This window comes from Maylandia zebra, linkage group LG20, assembly GCF_041146795.1.
Source record: "Maylandia zebra isolate NMK-2024a linkage group LG20, Mzebra_GT3a, whole genome shotgun sequence".
Classification (NCBI taxonomy): Eukaryota; Metazoa; Chordata; class Actinopteri; order Cichliformes; family Cichlidae; genus Maylandia; species Maylandia zebra.
The window spans coordinates 36792003-36807326 of record NC_135186.1 but is presented as its reverse complement, the minus strand read 5'-3'; the positions used below and the strand labels follow the sequence as shown (position 1 = coordinate 36807326).

At 42.1% G+C, this 15324-nt stretch overlaps 1 protein-coding gene across 2 annotated transcripts; it reads right to left on the bottom strand.

Moving 5' to 3' along the window:
- Positions 1-628: 628 nt before the first annotated feature.
- ccdc135 (coiled-coil domain containing 135) lies at positions 629-14515 on the bottom strand. Of its 2 annotated transcripts, none has more exons than XM_014410250.3 (18): positions 14422-14515; positions 13394-13475; positions 12783-12921; positions 12542-12667; positions 11468-11662; positions 11224-11376; positions 10564-10782; positions 10350-10484; positions 9129-9195; positions 8850-8978; positions 8375-8503; positions 7467-7681; positions 7131-7343; positions 6909-7019; positions 6689-6784; positions 2274-2420; positions 1199-1338; positions 629-986 (listed from the first exon to the last, which is right to left on the bottom strand). In XM_014410250.3, the coding sequence occupies exons 2-18, from the start codon at positions 13426-13428 to the stop codon at positions 899-901; spliced, it is 2337 nt and encodes a 778-aa protein (XP_014265736.2). In that variant the 5' UTR covers positions 13429-13475; positions 14422-14515; the 3' UTR covers positions 629-898. The 2 variants fall into 2 exon arrangements, with proteins under 2 accessions (XP_014265736.2, XP_076734757.1); XM_076878642.1 differs by having other exon boundaries at positions 13394-13444; positions 14422-14499.
- Between the last annotated feature and the right edge of the window lie 809 nt (positions 14516-15324).

Sequence of the window (15324 nt, the reverse complement as noted above, 5' to 3'; positions counted from 1 at the left end):
TAGAGAGCTTAGCGCATCCAGAGACCCCACATGCAGCCACCCACGTGCATAGAAAATGAGGACATGCAGAGAAGGAGAGATGAACTGATGTGTGAGACCATAAAAGGAAAAGATAAGGAGATGTTTTGATAAAAACTGTGTATGAAGGGTACAGGAACACAGAGTACTACATAACAGGAAAAGTAGGCTCTGAACGAGGAACTTTGAAAAAGTATACATGTGACAGATCGAGGGCCTGCCCTTCAGATCTGCGGGAGGCTTCACGCTGTGAACATCTCCTCTTATACATGGGTAAATAAGGAAGTTCTTGAACTGAGACGCCCGTCTCGAGTCGTGTTTCCGCCGGGTCAGAATCCAAGAATCGGGAGCGACGACAGCTGGTGACACAGCGTCTCCAAACCAAACATCACAGCAGGTCTTTAACTTTCACTCTTGCTGCTCTCCTTCTGTCACAAATCCCTCCTGACACTCATCTCCACCCGCTCCACCCCAAGTATTTAAACTCATCCACATTCACTTTCTTGACTCCTTGAATGTTTCCATCTGTCTCCCTCTCTTTCACACACACGTATTCCATTTTGCTTCCCTGGTTATATTTGCTTCACCTGAATCATGAAATCGCAGGACCCCAGAAACCTTATGATTTGTATTTATTTGTTGATTGATTTCGTAGCAACAACCATAAATATCAGATCTAGAGGCAGTCGTGTACAGAGGACCCTCCTGTATGAAGTCTTACACACGGCCTGAAAAATCTAAATGTCAAAAATAAAAAGATGAAGAAAAACAAAGCAAACAAAAACAGACACGTGTGTAGTTGTATCATTTGGTTGTGTAACGAATAAACACCAATATTTGTTTTTACTGTTAAAACAAAAAGGCGACAGGTGTGTGCGGCTCAGCTGTCCGTCAGAGAGGAGAGCTTCAGTTCCTGGCAGAGATCCTCCTGAACATCCTTGTGTGTCTCCTCTCCGCTCCGCATATCCCTGAACACACACACAAACACACACACACACACACGCACGCACACACACACACACACACACACGCACGCACACACACACACACACACACACGCACGCACGCACGCACACACGCACGCACACACACACGCACACACACACACAATAAGTTTGTGTTTTTAAACGTGAATCTTTGGGTGTGTCTTGGAAAATTGGGCTGAGGTGGGTGTGGGTACATGTGCAGCTGCTCCAGGGCGGCTTTAACTTGGCTTCTTATCTCGTTGCAGTGCTGCTGCTGGTCCCGCTCCCGATGTTTTCTCAGTTCGTGCAATTTCATCTTTAACCCCTCCTGCGTCTTCTCCACCTCTGCTATGTCCTGAACACACATTTTTAACAACCATGTCAGTTTGTTTGAACCCTCGCTGCTTCTGTTGTCACCATTCTGACTTCCAGCCACATATTATTGTTGTACTTTACTAGAAGAGCTTTGTGTGACTCACAGTCCAAACAGTCCTTGTTTATCTTGCACAGCTCTTAGTTTATCTGCCTAAAACAAGCTGTTATAGCCTTTATCTTCCGTTAAAGCAGCATGCCGGGTCACATGTTCAGTTTGGCACATTTTTACCCCAGATTCTGGATCCTGTTACATCAATGGACAGTATGTACTTACAAATCTAACTAAAAGAAAACACTGATGTACATCAAATGACTGTTTTAGTCTGAGATGAGACGTTGTCCAGAGTTTTATCAAAGGAAAGAATTCTGGCACCCGTCGAGAAGGTTTTACCGTCCACCAAAGGACAAGAACCTGGACGGATTGTAACAAGTTTCTGCAAAGTGTATTTACCCGAATTTACTTATCAAACATCCAAAAATAAAAATGACTTCTATGAAGCCAGACAACAGAACCATCGATCGTGGCTCAAGAGTTGGGAGTTCGCCTTGTAATCAGAAGGTTGCCAGTTTGTTTGGACAGTCTCGGTCGTTGTGTCCTTGGGAAAGACACTTCCCCCGTTGCCTACTGGTGGTGGTCAGAGGGCCCGGTGGCGCCAGTGTCCGGCAGCCTCGCCTCTGTCAGTGCGCCCCAGGGCAGCTGTGGCTACAATGTAGCTGCCATCACCAATGTGTGAATGTGTGTGTGAATGTGTGTGTGAATGGGTGGATGACTGGATATGTAAAGCGCTTTGGGGTCCTTAGGGACTAGTAAAGCGCTATATAAATACAGGCCATTTACCATTTTACTATACAGCCCCACCTGTGCAGCAAACAAAACTGGTCACCCAGAGTCACTGTGTGAGGCTTCACTGGTACCTTCATGTATTGTTCTTGAATGATTTTGATTTTCTCCTCTGTTTCGATGTCAAAATTTGGATTCAGGCCTTCCTTCTTCACATCTTGGTCTTTGTCGATCTCCTCAGACAGATACTTCTGCAAAATGTTTTTAAGTTCACCATTTTCCTGAAAAAAAGCACAAATAGTCAAAAGGATTGATGCAACAAGAATCATTTAAAAAAAAGAAAATAAACTGCAACAAACACCTGAGATAAAAAAAAATAACAAAGAAGATCAAAACCTATAACAGCAGCAAGAGATTTAGACAATATTACTCCAAATTAAAAGACAGATGTTTAATTCATTTTTTTAAAATGCTGTTTTGATATTAAAGAGGTTCCACAGATAGACAGCGGGCCTCATCCATCATCAAACTCCAGAGCTGAAAAATGAAACCGCCTGAGTATCAAAAGCTGCAGTTCCTCTAATGGCCACTTGAGGCAGACTCAGAAAACAAGTCCGTCCCCAGACTCCACGTTTCTGCCTTTGGTCCTTTTCTCTGGGAGACCATCTCACACTGCTTCAGTAACGATGAGATCCAGGCTCTGGTGAGGCCAGTCCACTACTGATAGTGACCCACTGGGTGATTTCCTCCCCACCTATGTTGTTCCTGCACTGGCCGCGTGTTTGGGTTGATTGCGATGCTAAAAAATAAAACTGTTGCCAATCTATAGCAATATATAGCTCTCTTCACAGCATAAAAACCACAAAGTGCTTCACAGAAATACAAAAAAGCCAATGTTAATAAATGAGTCTTAAGCTGCTTTTTAAAAGAATAAATCCAATCAAGGTAATGATGGCGGGAGAGCATTCCACAGCCTGGGGGCCACCGCTCTAAAAGATCTCAAACACCACTGGCAAAGAAGCAGCTCCATGCCATGACAGAGCCTCCATTGTGTTAGGTGGAGGTCTAGATAGGTGGAGACTGTTGTGCTTCTCTCCGGACCTTCTCTGTACTGAATGACAATGAAGAATCTGCTTTCAGCTTCTCCCTTGTTGCAGGGCCACATCTGACCCTGCCATGTGACTCACCACCAGTGTTGGGAAGGCCTATGCTGTTTTATCTTGTGTTCTTTTTTTAATATAGGGCTGTTTTAATTTTTATGTATTATGTGTTTTATTTATTTTTTATTTATTCTATTGTTTTTAACTTATTTTCTGTACTTTGGTCCTGTGCTGCGTATTTTAAAGTGCTTTATAAATAGAATTGGATGGGAAGTTTGTTTTAAAATGTATTCCACTACAGATTACAGAATACATGCCCCAAAATGTATTTTGTAATGTATTGAATGTAGTATTGGTGTGTGATTTATTACTATTACTGAAGGTTACTCCCCAGGCCAACACCAGCTAGATTTTTAAATCCTAATATAAAATGAGTAACAGTAGCGCTGACATTAGGTAAAGCTGCAGTTTCATTTTATTTTGGTGTATTTATCCGCGACACCTTAAAGGCTCCATGAAAATATTGTCTTACATTAAACTGTCCGTGGCACAAAAAAGGTTGAGGACCGCTGTGACAGAGGACGTGCATCTTCTTTTTGTTTTCATATTGTAATTTATATGTTATTGTGTTGTGGTTTGCAGTATTTTGTGTTGTTTCACTTTAAATTTGTTTAAAAGGAAAAACCTGAAAATTTAAATAGTTAAAAGTTTAAATGTGAATAGTTGTTTTTTGCATTATATAGCTTATTTATTACATTTTATGTGGAGTAAATAAATAAAAGTATATTCACGATGGCCCGTACAAACTCCAAAATACGTACAAATTTGAAAACACAACAGCAGTGCTCCAGGACGCTCGGGCGCAGCGTTGAGCTTTTGTTACCTCGTGGCTACACAAGCCAGGAAGTACCAACGACTGGATTTGGTGTGTGGTAGTAACAGGTAAATGAACATTTTTAATCATTTGAATGTGTGTGTATAAATACACAAACAATGCATATTGCTTTCAGTTATGTAATTGAATTTGATCTAGGCAGCTCTGTTTTGGAAGTTCAGTTAACGCTGGCAATGTGTTTTGGAGTTTGTCTCTTGGGGCCACTGCATTTATTTATAAACATATATAAATAAAACCACATTTTTTTAAACTTTAGTAATTCCTTTTGTGCATAATTGTATATTGTTGTTGCTAATAAATAAATTAAAGCAGCAAAACAACCTGAAGAGTCGGTTGGGAGCCGAAGGAGCTGGAATTCACATCACTAGTACAGAGATCTGTATATATGTGAACATTTACACATTACACACTGAAGTTCTGAAAGCCAGTCACACAATCTTGTTCAACAGATCATTGTCTATTACACATTAAAAAAAAGTATACCAGGAAGTTCTTAGCCATGAACGTTTATCCAGATTCAAGCCTGAGCACAATCTGGATGTAAACTGATTGTGTTACTTGTACTTAAGAAAAAATAAAACTAACAGATGTGAATCATCTGGAATCTCGAGGGACCTGGTCTTCTTTTAAACAACATTTCTGTGTGTAAATATTTGTAAAAGTCTTTATTTGATATATAATCTACTAAATTTTCAGTGAGTCAAATGTTTAACTTTCTTAACACTAGCATCCCCAGGCTTCTACCTTTCTACCTATAAAACCCGAGAGCAGTCAAATGGTGGAAGTGGAAGCTAAATTGGCTAAATTGACTGCGGAGTCATCATTTTGCGTTTCTACCTTTAAAAGCCGGAGAGCAGTCAGTCAAATGCTGGAGTCGTTCATATGTATATTAGGTCGTTACCTAGGAATTCTGGAGGGAGGGGAGTGGGGGTGAGTGATTGAGGGGGTGGGGGAGTGGAGTGTTTCAGTTTGCCATCTTAGGGAGAAATCAACACATGTCCTTTGTTGCTGACATTTATTGATGAAAACAGTACAAAAAACCAACCATTTGTACACATATTTACAAATAATGATAAAAAGTGAGTGAGTACATTTCAACATTTTCAGCAATCACTCACAATCCTGGCACTGCCACGGTATCTGTCGTCTGCATTTACCACATGTGTACCTGTAGCAGTGAACACATCGCACAGTGGCCTGATTTTTTTTGCATCTGTGTACTTGGATTTTAGGTCGCAAGCCACCCAAAACTTGCTCCTTGCACCACTCAGCAGGCCATTTGTAAATATGTGTACAAATGGTTGGTTTTTTTGTACTGTTTTTATCAATAAATGTCAGCAACAAAGGACATACACCCATGTGTGTTGATTTCTCCCTAAGATGGCAAACTGAAACACTCCAAGTTGGTGACTTTTGGAGATTTGTTTCCCTGGATGATTGAGAATGCATCAAGATGAAACACAAAAGGAAGCTCACCGCTTTTAGCAGCTCCCCCACCCCCTCAATCACTCACTGAGTGATTGAGGGGGTGGGGGAGTGGAGTGTTTCAGTGTTTCAGTTTGCCATCTTAGGGAGAAATCAACACACATGGGTGTATGTCCTTTGTTGCTGACATTTATTGATAAAAACAGTACAAAAAACCAACCATTTGTACACATATTTACAAATGGCCTGCTGAGTGGTGCATGGAGCATGTTCATTGGTTCATGGACCTCCCTGAACTAATGGCATTTATGGCAGCAACAAAAGCGGTGAGCTTCCTTTTGTGTTTCATCTTGATGCATTCTCAATCATCCAGGGAAACAAATCTCCAAAAGTCACCAACTTGGAGTGTTTCAGTTTGCCATCTTAGGGAGAAATCAACACACATGGGTGTATGTCCTTTGTTGCTGACATTTATTGATGAAAACAGTACAAAAAACCAACCATTTGTACACATATTTACAAATGGCCTGCTGAGTGGTGCATGGAGCATGTTCATTGGTTCATGGACCTCCCTGAACTAATGGCATTTATTGCAATTGTCATCTTGCAGGGGGTTTACAGGGTTCCATCGGTAAATGACTGCTGGTCAGCAAACCTGGGAAACCCACAGATAATTGGAACTATGGCACGAAACTGCTTCCAAGACATCATGCAACACTCCACTCCCCCACCCCCTCAATCACTCACCCCCACTCCCCTCCCTCCAGAATTCCTAGGTAACGACCTAATATACATATGAACGACTCCAGCATTTGACTGACTGCTCTCCGGCTTTTAAAGGTAGAAACGCAAAATGATGACTCCGCAGGGGTCTAAGGTAGAAAACCAAAATGACTGCTCTCCGGGGGTCTAAGTGTTAAAGTAGTCGAAGATTGTAAAAACAGCTGTTAGATATCCCCTATTGTGAAGGAGGTCGAATGTTGTGTGAAATCCAAATAAAATACAAATGCATTTCACTGGGACATCTTGCTTTGAATTTGATGGCAGCAACACATCTCAAAAATGTGGAAGGGGGGCAACAAAAGTCGGGGAATGTGAGCAGCAGAGAAAGAAACAGCTGGTGTCTCACCTTTTTCTGTTTCCTGCTGTGGACGAGGGCAGCTGCTCGGCTCCACAGCTTCATTTCTTTAGTCTCCTTTTCACGGAGGGTCACAACGTCTCTCATCTGTTCACACATCAATACAGAACATCTTTAACTGAACTTACAGGTACTTTTCCTCATTACCCTGGGAAAACTTTAAGAATGAAGGCGTTGTGGGGACTACTCTTTTAATCCAGGGTGTGGTTACCTCTTTCACCGACCACATAACATGATGAGTCACCTTCTCTTCAACCTCCATCAGTTCCACCAGCATCTTATGCAGGGTTACGGCTGTAAACGGCTTCGCAGATAGATCCACCTTAAGTATCAGTGGAGTGCATGAACCCAGAGGCAGATTAGAAGCTTTTAGACTGAAAAAATGTAACTGTGATATCTGCTGTATGTATTGTCATGCATTTGCGACGTGTACCTGGAAGGTGGAGATCATGTCAAGAGAGATTTCCTGTGCGTTCCTTTTTTCTGAGCCCAGTGGCTTGATGAAGCTGATCTTTGAAGGGATCAATCGGTCCTCCGTTAAGTGGTAGTTCAACTCAATCAGTTTCTCTGGTATCAGGAACACTCGCTCAGCCACGTCTTCATTGGCTGGTTTGGAGCCGTTTCTATGGAAACGCTCTACCACTTTCTGGATGAGCAATAAACAAAACAAACCAAACACATCCACATAAGCATCCTGTGGCTTTTAAAAACAAAGCAATCTTTACGAAGATTTACGAAGTGATCTGCGTGTTTGTTTCCTGTCATTTACCAGTATGGGCACTTCCTCCATGTGTGAGTTCTCGCTGAGCAGCTGGATATGTTTTTTGAAGTAGACGTGCCGGTAATGGAGGAAGTCGCTCCGGCCTTCGAAGAGCTCGATTAATTCTTTCGGCGACAGCACCCTCCGCACCAGGTCGTCAACGCGAGCACCGCTGAAGTGCATTTCAACCTCAGTGCCCACAGTAAGTGATTTGACCCTCAAAACTGAACGAAAAAGAAACACACCTACTCTCAGCTCACTCGTTCATCACTTCTCTGACATTATCATTTAGAATGAGTCACTATTTTCCTGCTCACTCCAAAGCTGCTGAAGGCTCACACATGGAGCAAGTGACAACATTCAGTTGCATGTCTGAGCTGCTCGGGAGCTTGCAGCTGACGCCAAAACTCAGTCATAGACTGTGTAAAAGACAGACATCGCCATCATAACATTGCCCACTGGACTACGAAGTCCCGTACTGAGAGCTCGTGATGAACACTGCTGTTTCTGTTTTGGGGGAGGGTATGACCATCAAACTGCATGCTCATTGGCTAACGACAAGTCATTCTGGAATGAGTAATACCCCCGACTTAGACTGATGGTATAACACATGAAGTCTCTCTTTGTCTGTTTGTCTGCAAACTCCACAATCAGACGCTGAGCAGCTAAAAAGGGCCCATCGGCTCTTATCTATATCACAGATTATGACGCCATCGTGTTACCTAGGATGTTCAGCCTGAGCCGAGCTGTAATGTTAGCTGAGTCAAACTTTCTTAAACTGATGATTTCTAGAATAAAACAGCTGCTGGTGTTTGTCAGATGTATTTTAGGTGCCTTCGGCTGCACTGTATTAAGACCTAACATGAAAAATGTTACTACACAGCGCCTCTGAGGACGGCTGCAGAAAGCCAGCTTACACAGCAGGTGACGTTTTCTTCCATGTCTGAAGCGCTCTGTGGTGATCTTATTGATATTGTCCACCTCCTTCTCCTCCAGGAAGTCGCTCCTGCCTTGATACCACTCCTTCACCGTGGCGACCTCAGTGCCTTCAACGCACACTCACAGGTTACTCATTACAAACAACACAACCATAAATCATCTCACTAACGAACTAAAAATATAAAAGAAGTTGTCTAATTTATTAAAAATATCAAAAACTACATATTTTACAAATCAACTTAAAAAGATTAGCACACTGAGAAAATCTCAGGAATCTGAGAACGTCTGAGGAGTGCATGAGGAGCGCTGCTGGGAGACGTTCCTGCTGGAGAACTGCACCAAATCGATTGAGAAAGATTTTCCAGAAACTCATGAATTCCCCTTTTTTCCTTGTAAAGAAAAGCACATTCACGTCTACATGAAGACAGAAAAGCGTGTTTCTCTGGCACTCACAGCCTCGGTCTTTGTATTTGATCAGTCGTGTGACAACGCCGTATAACCTTTTGGACGTGGCAAACCTCTCCAGCTGGGCTTGTTTGTAGCGGATCACCTTCTTTCCTCCTGGCCAGCGGTTCTTCAGGGCTGAATAATAAAGAAGAGGCAGTATTTGTGCAGGTTTGACAGCATCAGGTGACGTCTGTTTGGGTTCTAGAGGTTAAATCTTGAACTCCTAAAGCTGAAGTAAAACTGGTGAACAATGTACAAGGTAATGTTCGTACAAACAGAGCCTACCTTCTGTTGAGATGGCAATGTAGCTGACCCAGGATCTCGGCATCTCCAAAACGTTGGGCCCGCCCTCCTTCGAGACAAAGAAAGTTCAATTTACATTTATTGTATTCACAGTAAAATCGTGTTTCATTTGCTGGAGCTGGAATTTAAATTTAAATTCACAAAATGACCTGAATCAGTTCGTCTCAGGAAATTAATAGAAATGTACTAAAAAATAAATGAAAAGAAGTGAAATGACAACACAGAGCTGAAAATATCAGCATAACTTTTGCAGCACAGGACACCAGCGTTTCACTCTGAGAGTCTCGTTTGAGTGTTTAAATTACTAATGTTGAAAGAAGAACTGTTGTTAACAGAGTTGTTGATAGCAGGAAGTAAGTGTGTACTAACTGTTTAAGAGCCTCATCCTTTCATTTGTCATTCAGACAGAGAGGTCAAATATTTCCTTTAAATTTCCTTTAATGAAGTAAAAATGTACGACTGTCTCGGTCGTACATTGTTGTATTTATTGTTAAATCCCAAATGAGGCATTAGGCTCCACCTCCTCTGTCCTGATTGGGTGATCAGTCATCAGAGCGGTCTGTGGAGCTGTGGCCATTCTGACTGCGTGCCGACTCACTGGGTTCTGCAGGCTTACACTGCTGTGATTGTCTCTGTGGGCTCCTTTTGTTTTGTGATCCTCGTTTTCTCACGTTTATGTGCTCGTTAGGTAGATTATCTTTGTAGATTTGATTTTCTTTGGAGTTAGGTAAGTTCCTTTTTTTTCTATTAGGGATTTAGAAAATAAAAGTTTGTTATATTATAAATGTCAGTCTGAACCAGAGCTTTAAATTAGGAGGGACTTTATGTGAGTCCCTCTTAGCCCGTAGGCTAGCCAGGAGAATCTATTTACAGCTTCTACAGCAGTATTTTGACTTCTTCTGGGTGGTATATGTGGTATTTTTTGATGATAATAACTGTGGATCAGATATACTGAAATACAGGTGACCCCTGCTCCATGCTTGTTGCTGCCATTTGTGTATCACAGCCTGGAAGCACATTTTAATGCACCTTGTCCCCAAAGAGCCAGAGATTTTCTTGATTTCTGATTTTCCTTTCAGGACATTAGGGCTTATATGTATGAAAGCTAGAAGAGCTCCAGGCCTGCTGAGGAGAACATACAAATTTCAATCAGCTAAGGTTTTTGCTTTCTGACACCCAGAGAAACACACATGCATTCGGTACCTGCACCAGGTTCCCTTTGCCCATCATTTTAGCCTCTTTTCTCTTCAGGACTTCTTGAATCAGTTGCTTTTTGCTTGATGCTCCAAACAAGACTGGCTCCCACGTTTTCAAATCATCCAGGTCAAACATCATGTCCTACACACGCAGAATATTTCATCAAACCTGCTCCGTTCTGCCTCTGCTATTTTGACTCTAACCGTGCACATGGACTCACAGCACAGCCGTTACTGCAGTCCTGCATGTTCACAAAGTAGTTGAGGTTGTTCCACACACTCTCGATGCCCAGGAAGTTGTCACTGTTGGTGGGGTAGCTGATCCCAGTCAGAGGGTCGACGAAGACGTTCTCCTGGACGTCCCGACAGCCCGACAGCACGAGCACCCAGCAGTGCACCCACAGGCCTCGCAGCGGGTCGGCCAGCTGCCGATCTTTCTCCTGCTCGCACAGAGAATTCATAGTGATGACACAACATACACCATCATTACTGATCTTCAGTCAGAATATTCAGTGAATTTGTATAACACTTCAAACCAGTCTCACAAAAATCCAACAGAAAACACATGAGATACATCGATGAACATGAAAAACACAAAGGAGGAAAAATAGCTACAGTTTAAAAGTCAAATTAAATTATGTAAATCCTTTTATATGATCTTACACTTAATTTTAATTAACAGAAAGTAAAAGACAGACAAGCTTATGTTAAAGGCACCCAGGATGAGCTGCTGTTGCAGGGTAAACACCACCTCGTCTTGTAAACAGACTTTCTTACATAGATCCTGTGCATGTGACTCTTAGCCTATAAATGTCATATCTCATGAGAGCCTTTATTGCAGCATAGATGCAGTCGCTCTTGTAGAGAAAAGATCACTTTACCTCTTGTTGTTTTTGTTTTACAAGCAGCGCAGCTTCAGCCTCCTGCTTCTTCTTCTCTTGCTCGGCCAGAAAACGACTCTTGAGCTGCAGCTGCAGCTTCACTGAGTATTTATCATCCTGGTCCTTCTGTTCTGGGGTCACATCCTGCACATCCTGCACGCAAACACACAACCAAGAAGTCACTTTCACATCTGGCAGTCAACAATCTGATTGTCGACCACATGTGCACGCTGCACGCACTTACCTTGACCTCGGGGTCCAGCAGGGGGCACTGCTGCATGCTCTGATCGAGCAGACACATCTCTTTGACGGCGTAGCCGCTGACGCAGTAGGCATCGTAGTCTTCGCCGAGCAGCAGGCTGCACAGCAGAGTGGCATACTCAAAACACGTGGCTCTCTGACTCTGCAGCACCGAGGTGGGAGAGGAAAGGACCTTCGGCTGCAATGGGAGACACGCACAATCAGACACACACTGAGAGAAGGTGCACGCATGTGTGCATTTATTGATGTGAATGTGATTATGTTCTGCAGCCTTGTTTCTTTTGTCATCCACCATCTTGAAAAGCTGAAACATGTTCAGAACAATGACTGTATATAAAAGAAAGAAGAGCGTCTGACAAGTGAAGCTGTGGAAAACATCCTGATTCTCTAAAATCTGCACTTGAGTCTCTCAGAGGCATGACAGTCAGGTGAAGATGTCCAGATGCTGCACAGGAGCAGTGGCTGTTAGCACAGGCTGGGTCACTGTACTCCAAATCTGAGTTGCTGTTTCTTTTCTATCAGCTTAAAGCAGTCTGAACTTTCTCCTCTGGTCTCATCTACAAGGACCGAGGAAGTCTTGACCATGTGTTTGTCTGACATGGAGCTGAGCAGGTGAGAGGCTGCTGGGTGCAGATGAACTTTCTTTGCCTTCGGGCTGAACTCTCCCTTCACCTAAACACTCCTCATCCCTGCAGATGCTGCACCGATCTGTCTGCTAAATGATCTCTGTTAGAGTACAAACAGAACCAAGTCCAGCTCCAGTTTCAGCTTCTCAGAAACACGTTTCTCTGAGTGTGACATCATCAGTTGCTGGTCATGTGAGGTGTCTGCATACAGACATGACAGGATGACGCGCAGTTAATGTGCAGCTAAACACAAGCAGCCTGTCATATTAGAATTACATTATATGCAATAATTATCTGAATGATGAAAATTACGGTTTCACAAATCAGAAACAGCAGAATAAAAGACGTCCTCTCTAACATGTGCTTTAACTCTCAACCACAGAATACAAAAAATATTTGGTTTGCTCCTAAAACTCAAACATTTCTCTGACCAGCTCCACGGGCGGATCCAGAGGGACCAACGACAGGAAGTCGGCCACAAAAGAGGCACAGCCCTGCCAGTCGAACAGTTCACAGTGGATGGTCGGCGTTGGACGAAGAGACGTCGACACAAACTTCTGAATATGAGAAGAGACAGACGGCGATGCAGAAAGTATTTAGGGTGTTTGCAGATGTGAAGGTCCGATGGGATCTGTTCTTCAGAGACAAAAAGGTTGAGTGAGATAAACCTACCTTTACTCCACATTCGTTTACAGGACAGAGCAGCAGCTGTTTGCGGTCAGGACACAAGTGCGAGTACTGACGCTGGAAGTTTTCTGCGATGGCTAACAGTCGAATCTCTTCTGGAGAGTTGCTCCTGTAGGACTTGGGCCTGAAGAAGGAGAACAGGTGAAGACGACCTCAAAGCCACCAGCTTTACCCTACAGTGCTTTACATTGTAGGGTAAAGAGCCTACATTAACCCCTGAACATCTAATGTTTCGTATTTGAGCTTTTGAGACTTCTACATCATTGGTGGGAATTTTTCTCTCAGAAAAATCTTAATAAATTGCAGAATAGATTTCAAACAAAACTAAACCTCTATTTTAAATAAATTAGATTTTTCTGTCAGTTATTTCATGGTTCAGACTTTAAAGGGGTAATCAAGAGAAAAAGAGAAAAGCTAACAATCAGACGACCCTCTGTGAGCAAAGGCTTTGGCGAGAGTGGGAAGGAAAAACTCCCTTTTAACAGGAAGAAACCTCCAGAACTCCCTGACAGTCTTGTCTAGACAACTAGCTCTTTGCTTGTCTTGTATTTTCTTCAGCTGTGTGTGTAGTTTTTGAATGAGTGTAAAGAACTTACAGAAGCTTCTCGGAAGCAGCAACTTGTTGCTCCATCAGGGCTGTGCTCCTCCTGGATTAAGGTTAATTATGTTTATGTGCGCCTGAAGTTTGCACATAAACACACACATGAAAAAAAACATGAGAAAAGCACACCAGCTCCAATGCTGTGGAAGAGTTTACCTCCCCCACTACGCAGCTTAAAACACATCTGCTTAGACAGGCATCTGGGTAACGTTCATGTGTAATATGTTTTATTTGATTTTATACCTTCTTTATATTGTTATACTGCCTGTTTGATATGATTTTACATTCTCACGTGAAGCACTTTGTAATAGCATCTTGTCTACTTTTTTTTAAAAACAATTTTGCCAATTAAAATAATTCAATCAAATTCGATCTTGTTGTCAGTATTTTCTTATTGTTTAAAAAAAGAGGCTAAAAAATCTTCTGTAAAAACAAACTTAAACACAACTTTAAAATGCCAGAGTTCTGCTCTGGAAATGAGTAGTGCGTATTGAGCTGGACAACACCTCATTTACTTTTAAAATGTAAGGAAACTTTGAATACAATAAATAGTTTAGTTTCATGGCGGTGTCCCTGCTGTCTCTGGGCATGTTATCATCACGTGGGTAGAAGCATCTGTTTGTGTGGGACCTTCTGGCCACGCTCTGCAGCTTCGGTGCGATTATATAAAATGTTTTCAATTATTTTTAAGAATAAATGGAAGCCAACAGTTCTTGTAGTCCCCCCGTTATTCATTAATTCCACTTTTCTTTATTTAAAATGTCGTTTTGAGTTTTTATCAGCTCTATATTTTTATTTTTCTGTGTGTTTTTCAAAGATTCAAGATTTAAGTTATTTTTTCTTTGAAATAAAATTCACATCTATTTCCGTTTCAGTTCAGTTTTAGTTCCCTGTGGTAACCATGTCTGCAGTCCCACATACAGAAGTAACCTCGTTTAAAACGTGCTTTTTAATTTCCGGTAACTATCAAACTAAAGTGAGAAACAAACAAACTTTTTGAAAATTGGATAAACTTTTTCTCACCCGGGCTCCGCTAACTGTTTTTAGCTACTTCACATCCGTGACACTCACTCCTCACTCGTTGTCGTTGCCTCGTGTCCATGGTAACAGCCACACGTCACGACGTGAAGGTAAGCTGCATTCAATTACCCTCGGAGTTAATAGGCTTAGAACAGAACAAAACTTCAGAAGATTTGAAACAGAGATGCCAAATTTATTCTGTTTCCTGGGCCAGTTTGATCTGAACTCAGTATGATAGTCAAGCCACTCCAAAATCCTCCCTTTAATTATATAAAAGTACACTTCGAAGATGAACATGTGTGCCTACAGATGGGGTGCTTGGCCTGGAAAGTGAAGCTATTGCCCTTTGAACCTGCATTGAAAATGTCAAGAAGACCGAGATCCCTCGTCTCAGCTCCAACCAGAGGTGAAGTAAAAGGCCTAAAACTCAGCTTTTGTGGGTGTAATGTACCACAAAGTGACAGAGTTTAATCTATGTGCTTTGGATGATAGATATTCTTGCTATAATTTAATTTATTATCAAATCTTAAATCTAATCAGAACTAACAAAGGGCCTGTGTATGAGGTAAGTGGAGCAGCCAAAAAGACAGAGAAACAGAAACCTTTTGGATTTTATTATGCTGAAAAACCCCAGAATAAGTCATTTTTGAGAAACCAACTTTTGAACTGTGATTGATAAATACTGAAGTTTACATACTGAGTGAAAAGAGACAACAAGAGAAAGCACATTCTTAGAGAAAGTAATCAGAAATGAAAAGTATATGGAAGGATCAAACGGTGCCTGGTTGGGTGTGAGACCAGTTCCACGTCCTCGTCCCCTGGGGTGGAGTTTTGTCAGCACATCACCTGTTCCTAATTTCCGGGCCATTATCTGGAGGGTTCTTAAACCAGCGCTGCCTGCCACCC

Excerpts from the sequence above, each read along its gene's own strand:
- ccdc135 (XM_014410250.3), bottom strand. The coding sequence starts at position 13,428 with ATGGAGCAACAAGTTGCTGCTTCCGAGAAGCTTCT. Across the intron at positions 7,344-7,466 it reads TGGAGGAAGTGCCCATACTG|AAAGTGGTAGAGCGTTTCCA; the intron begins GTAAATGACAGG and ends TTGCTCATCCAG. Across the intron at positions 987-1,198 it reads GCCCTGGAGCAGCTGCACAT|GGATATGCGGAGCGGAGAGG; the intron begins GTACCCACACCC and ends GTGTGTGTTCAG.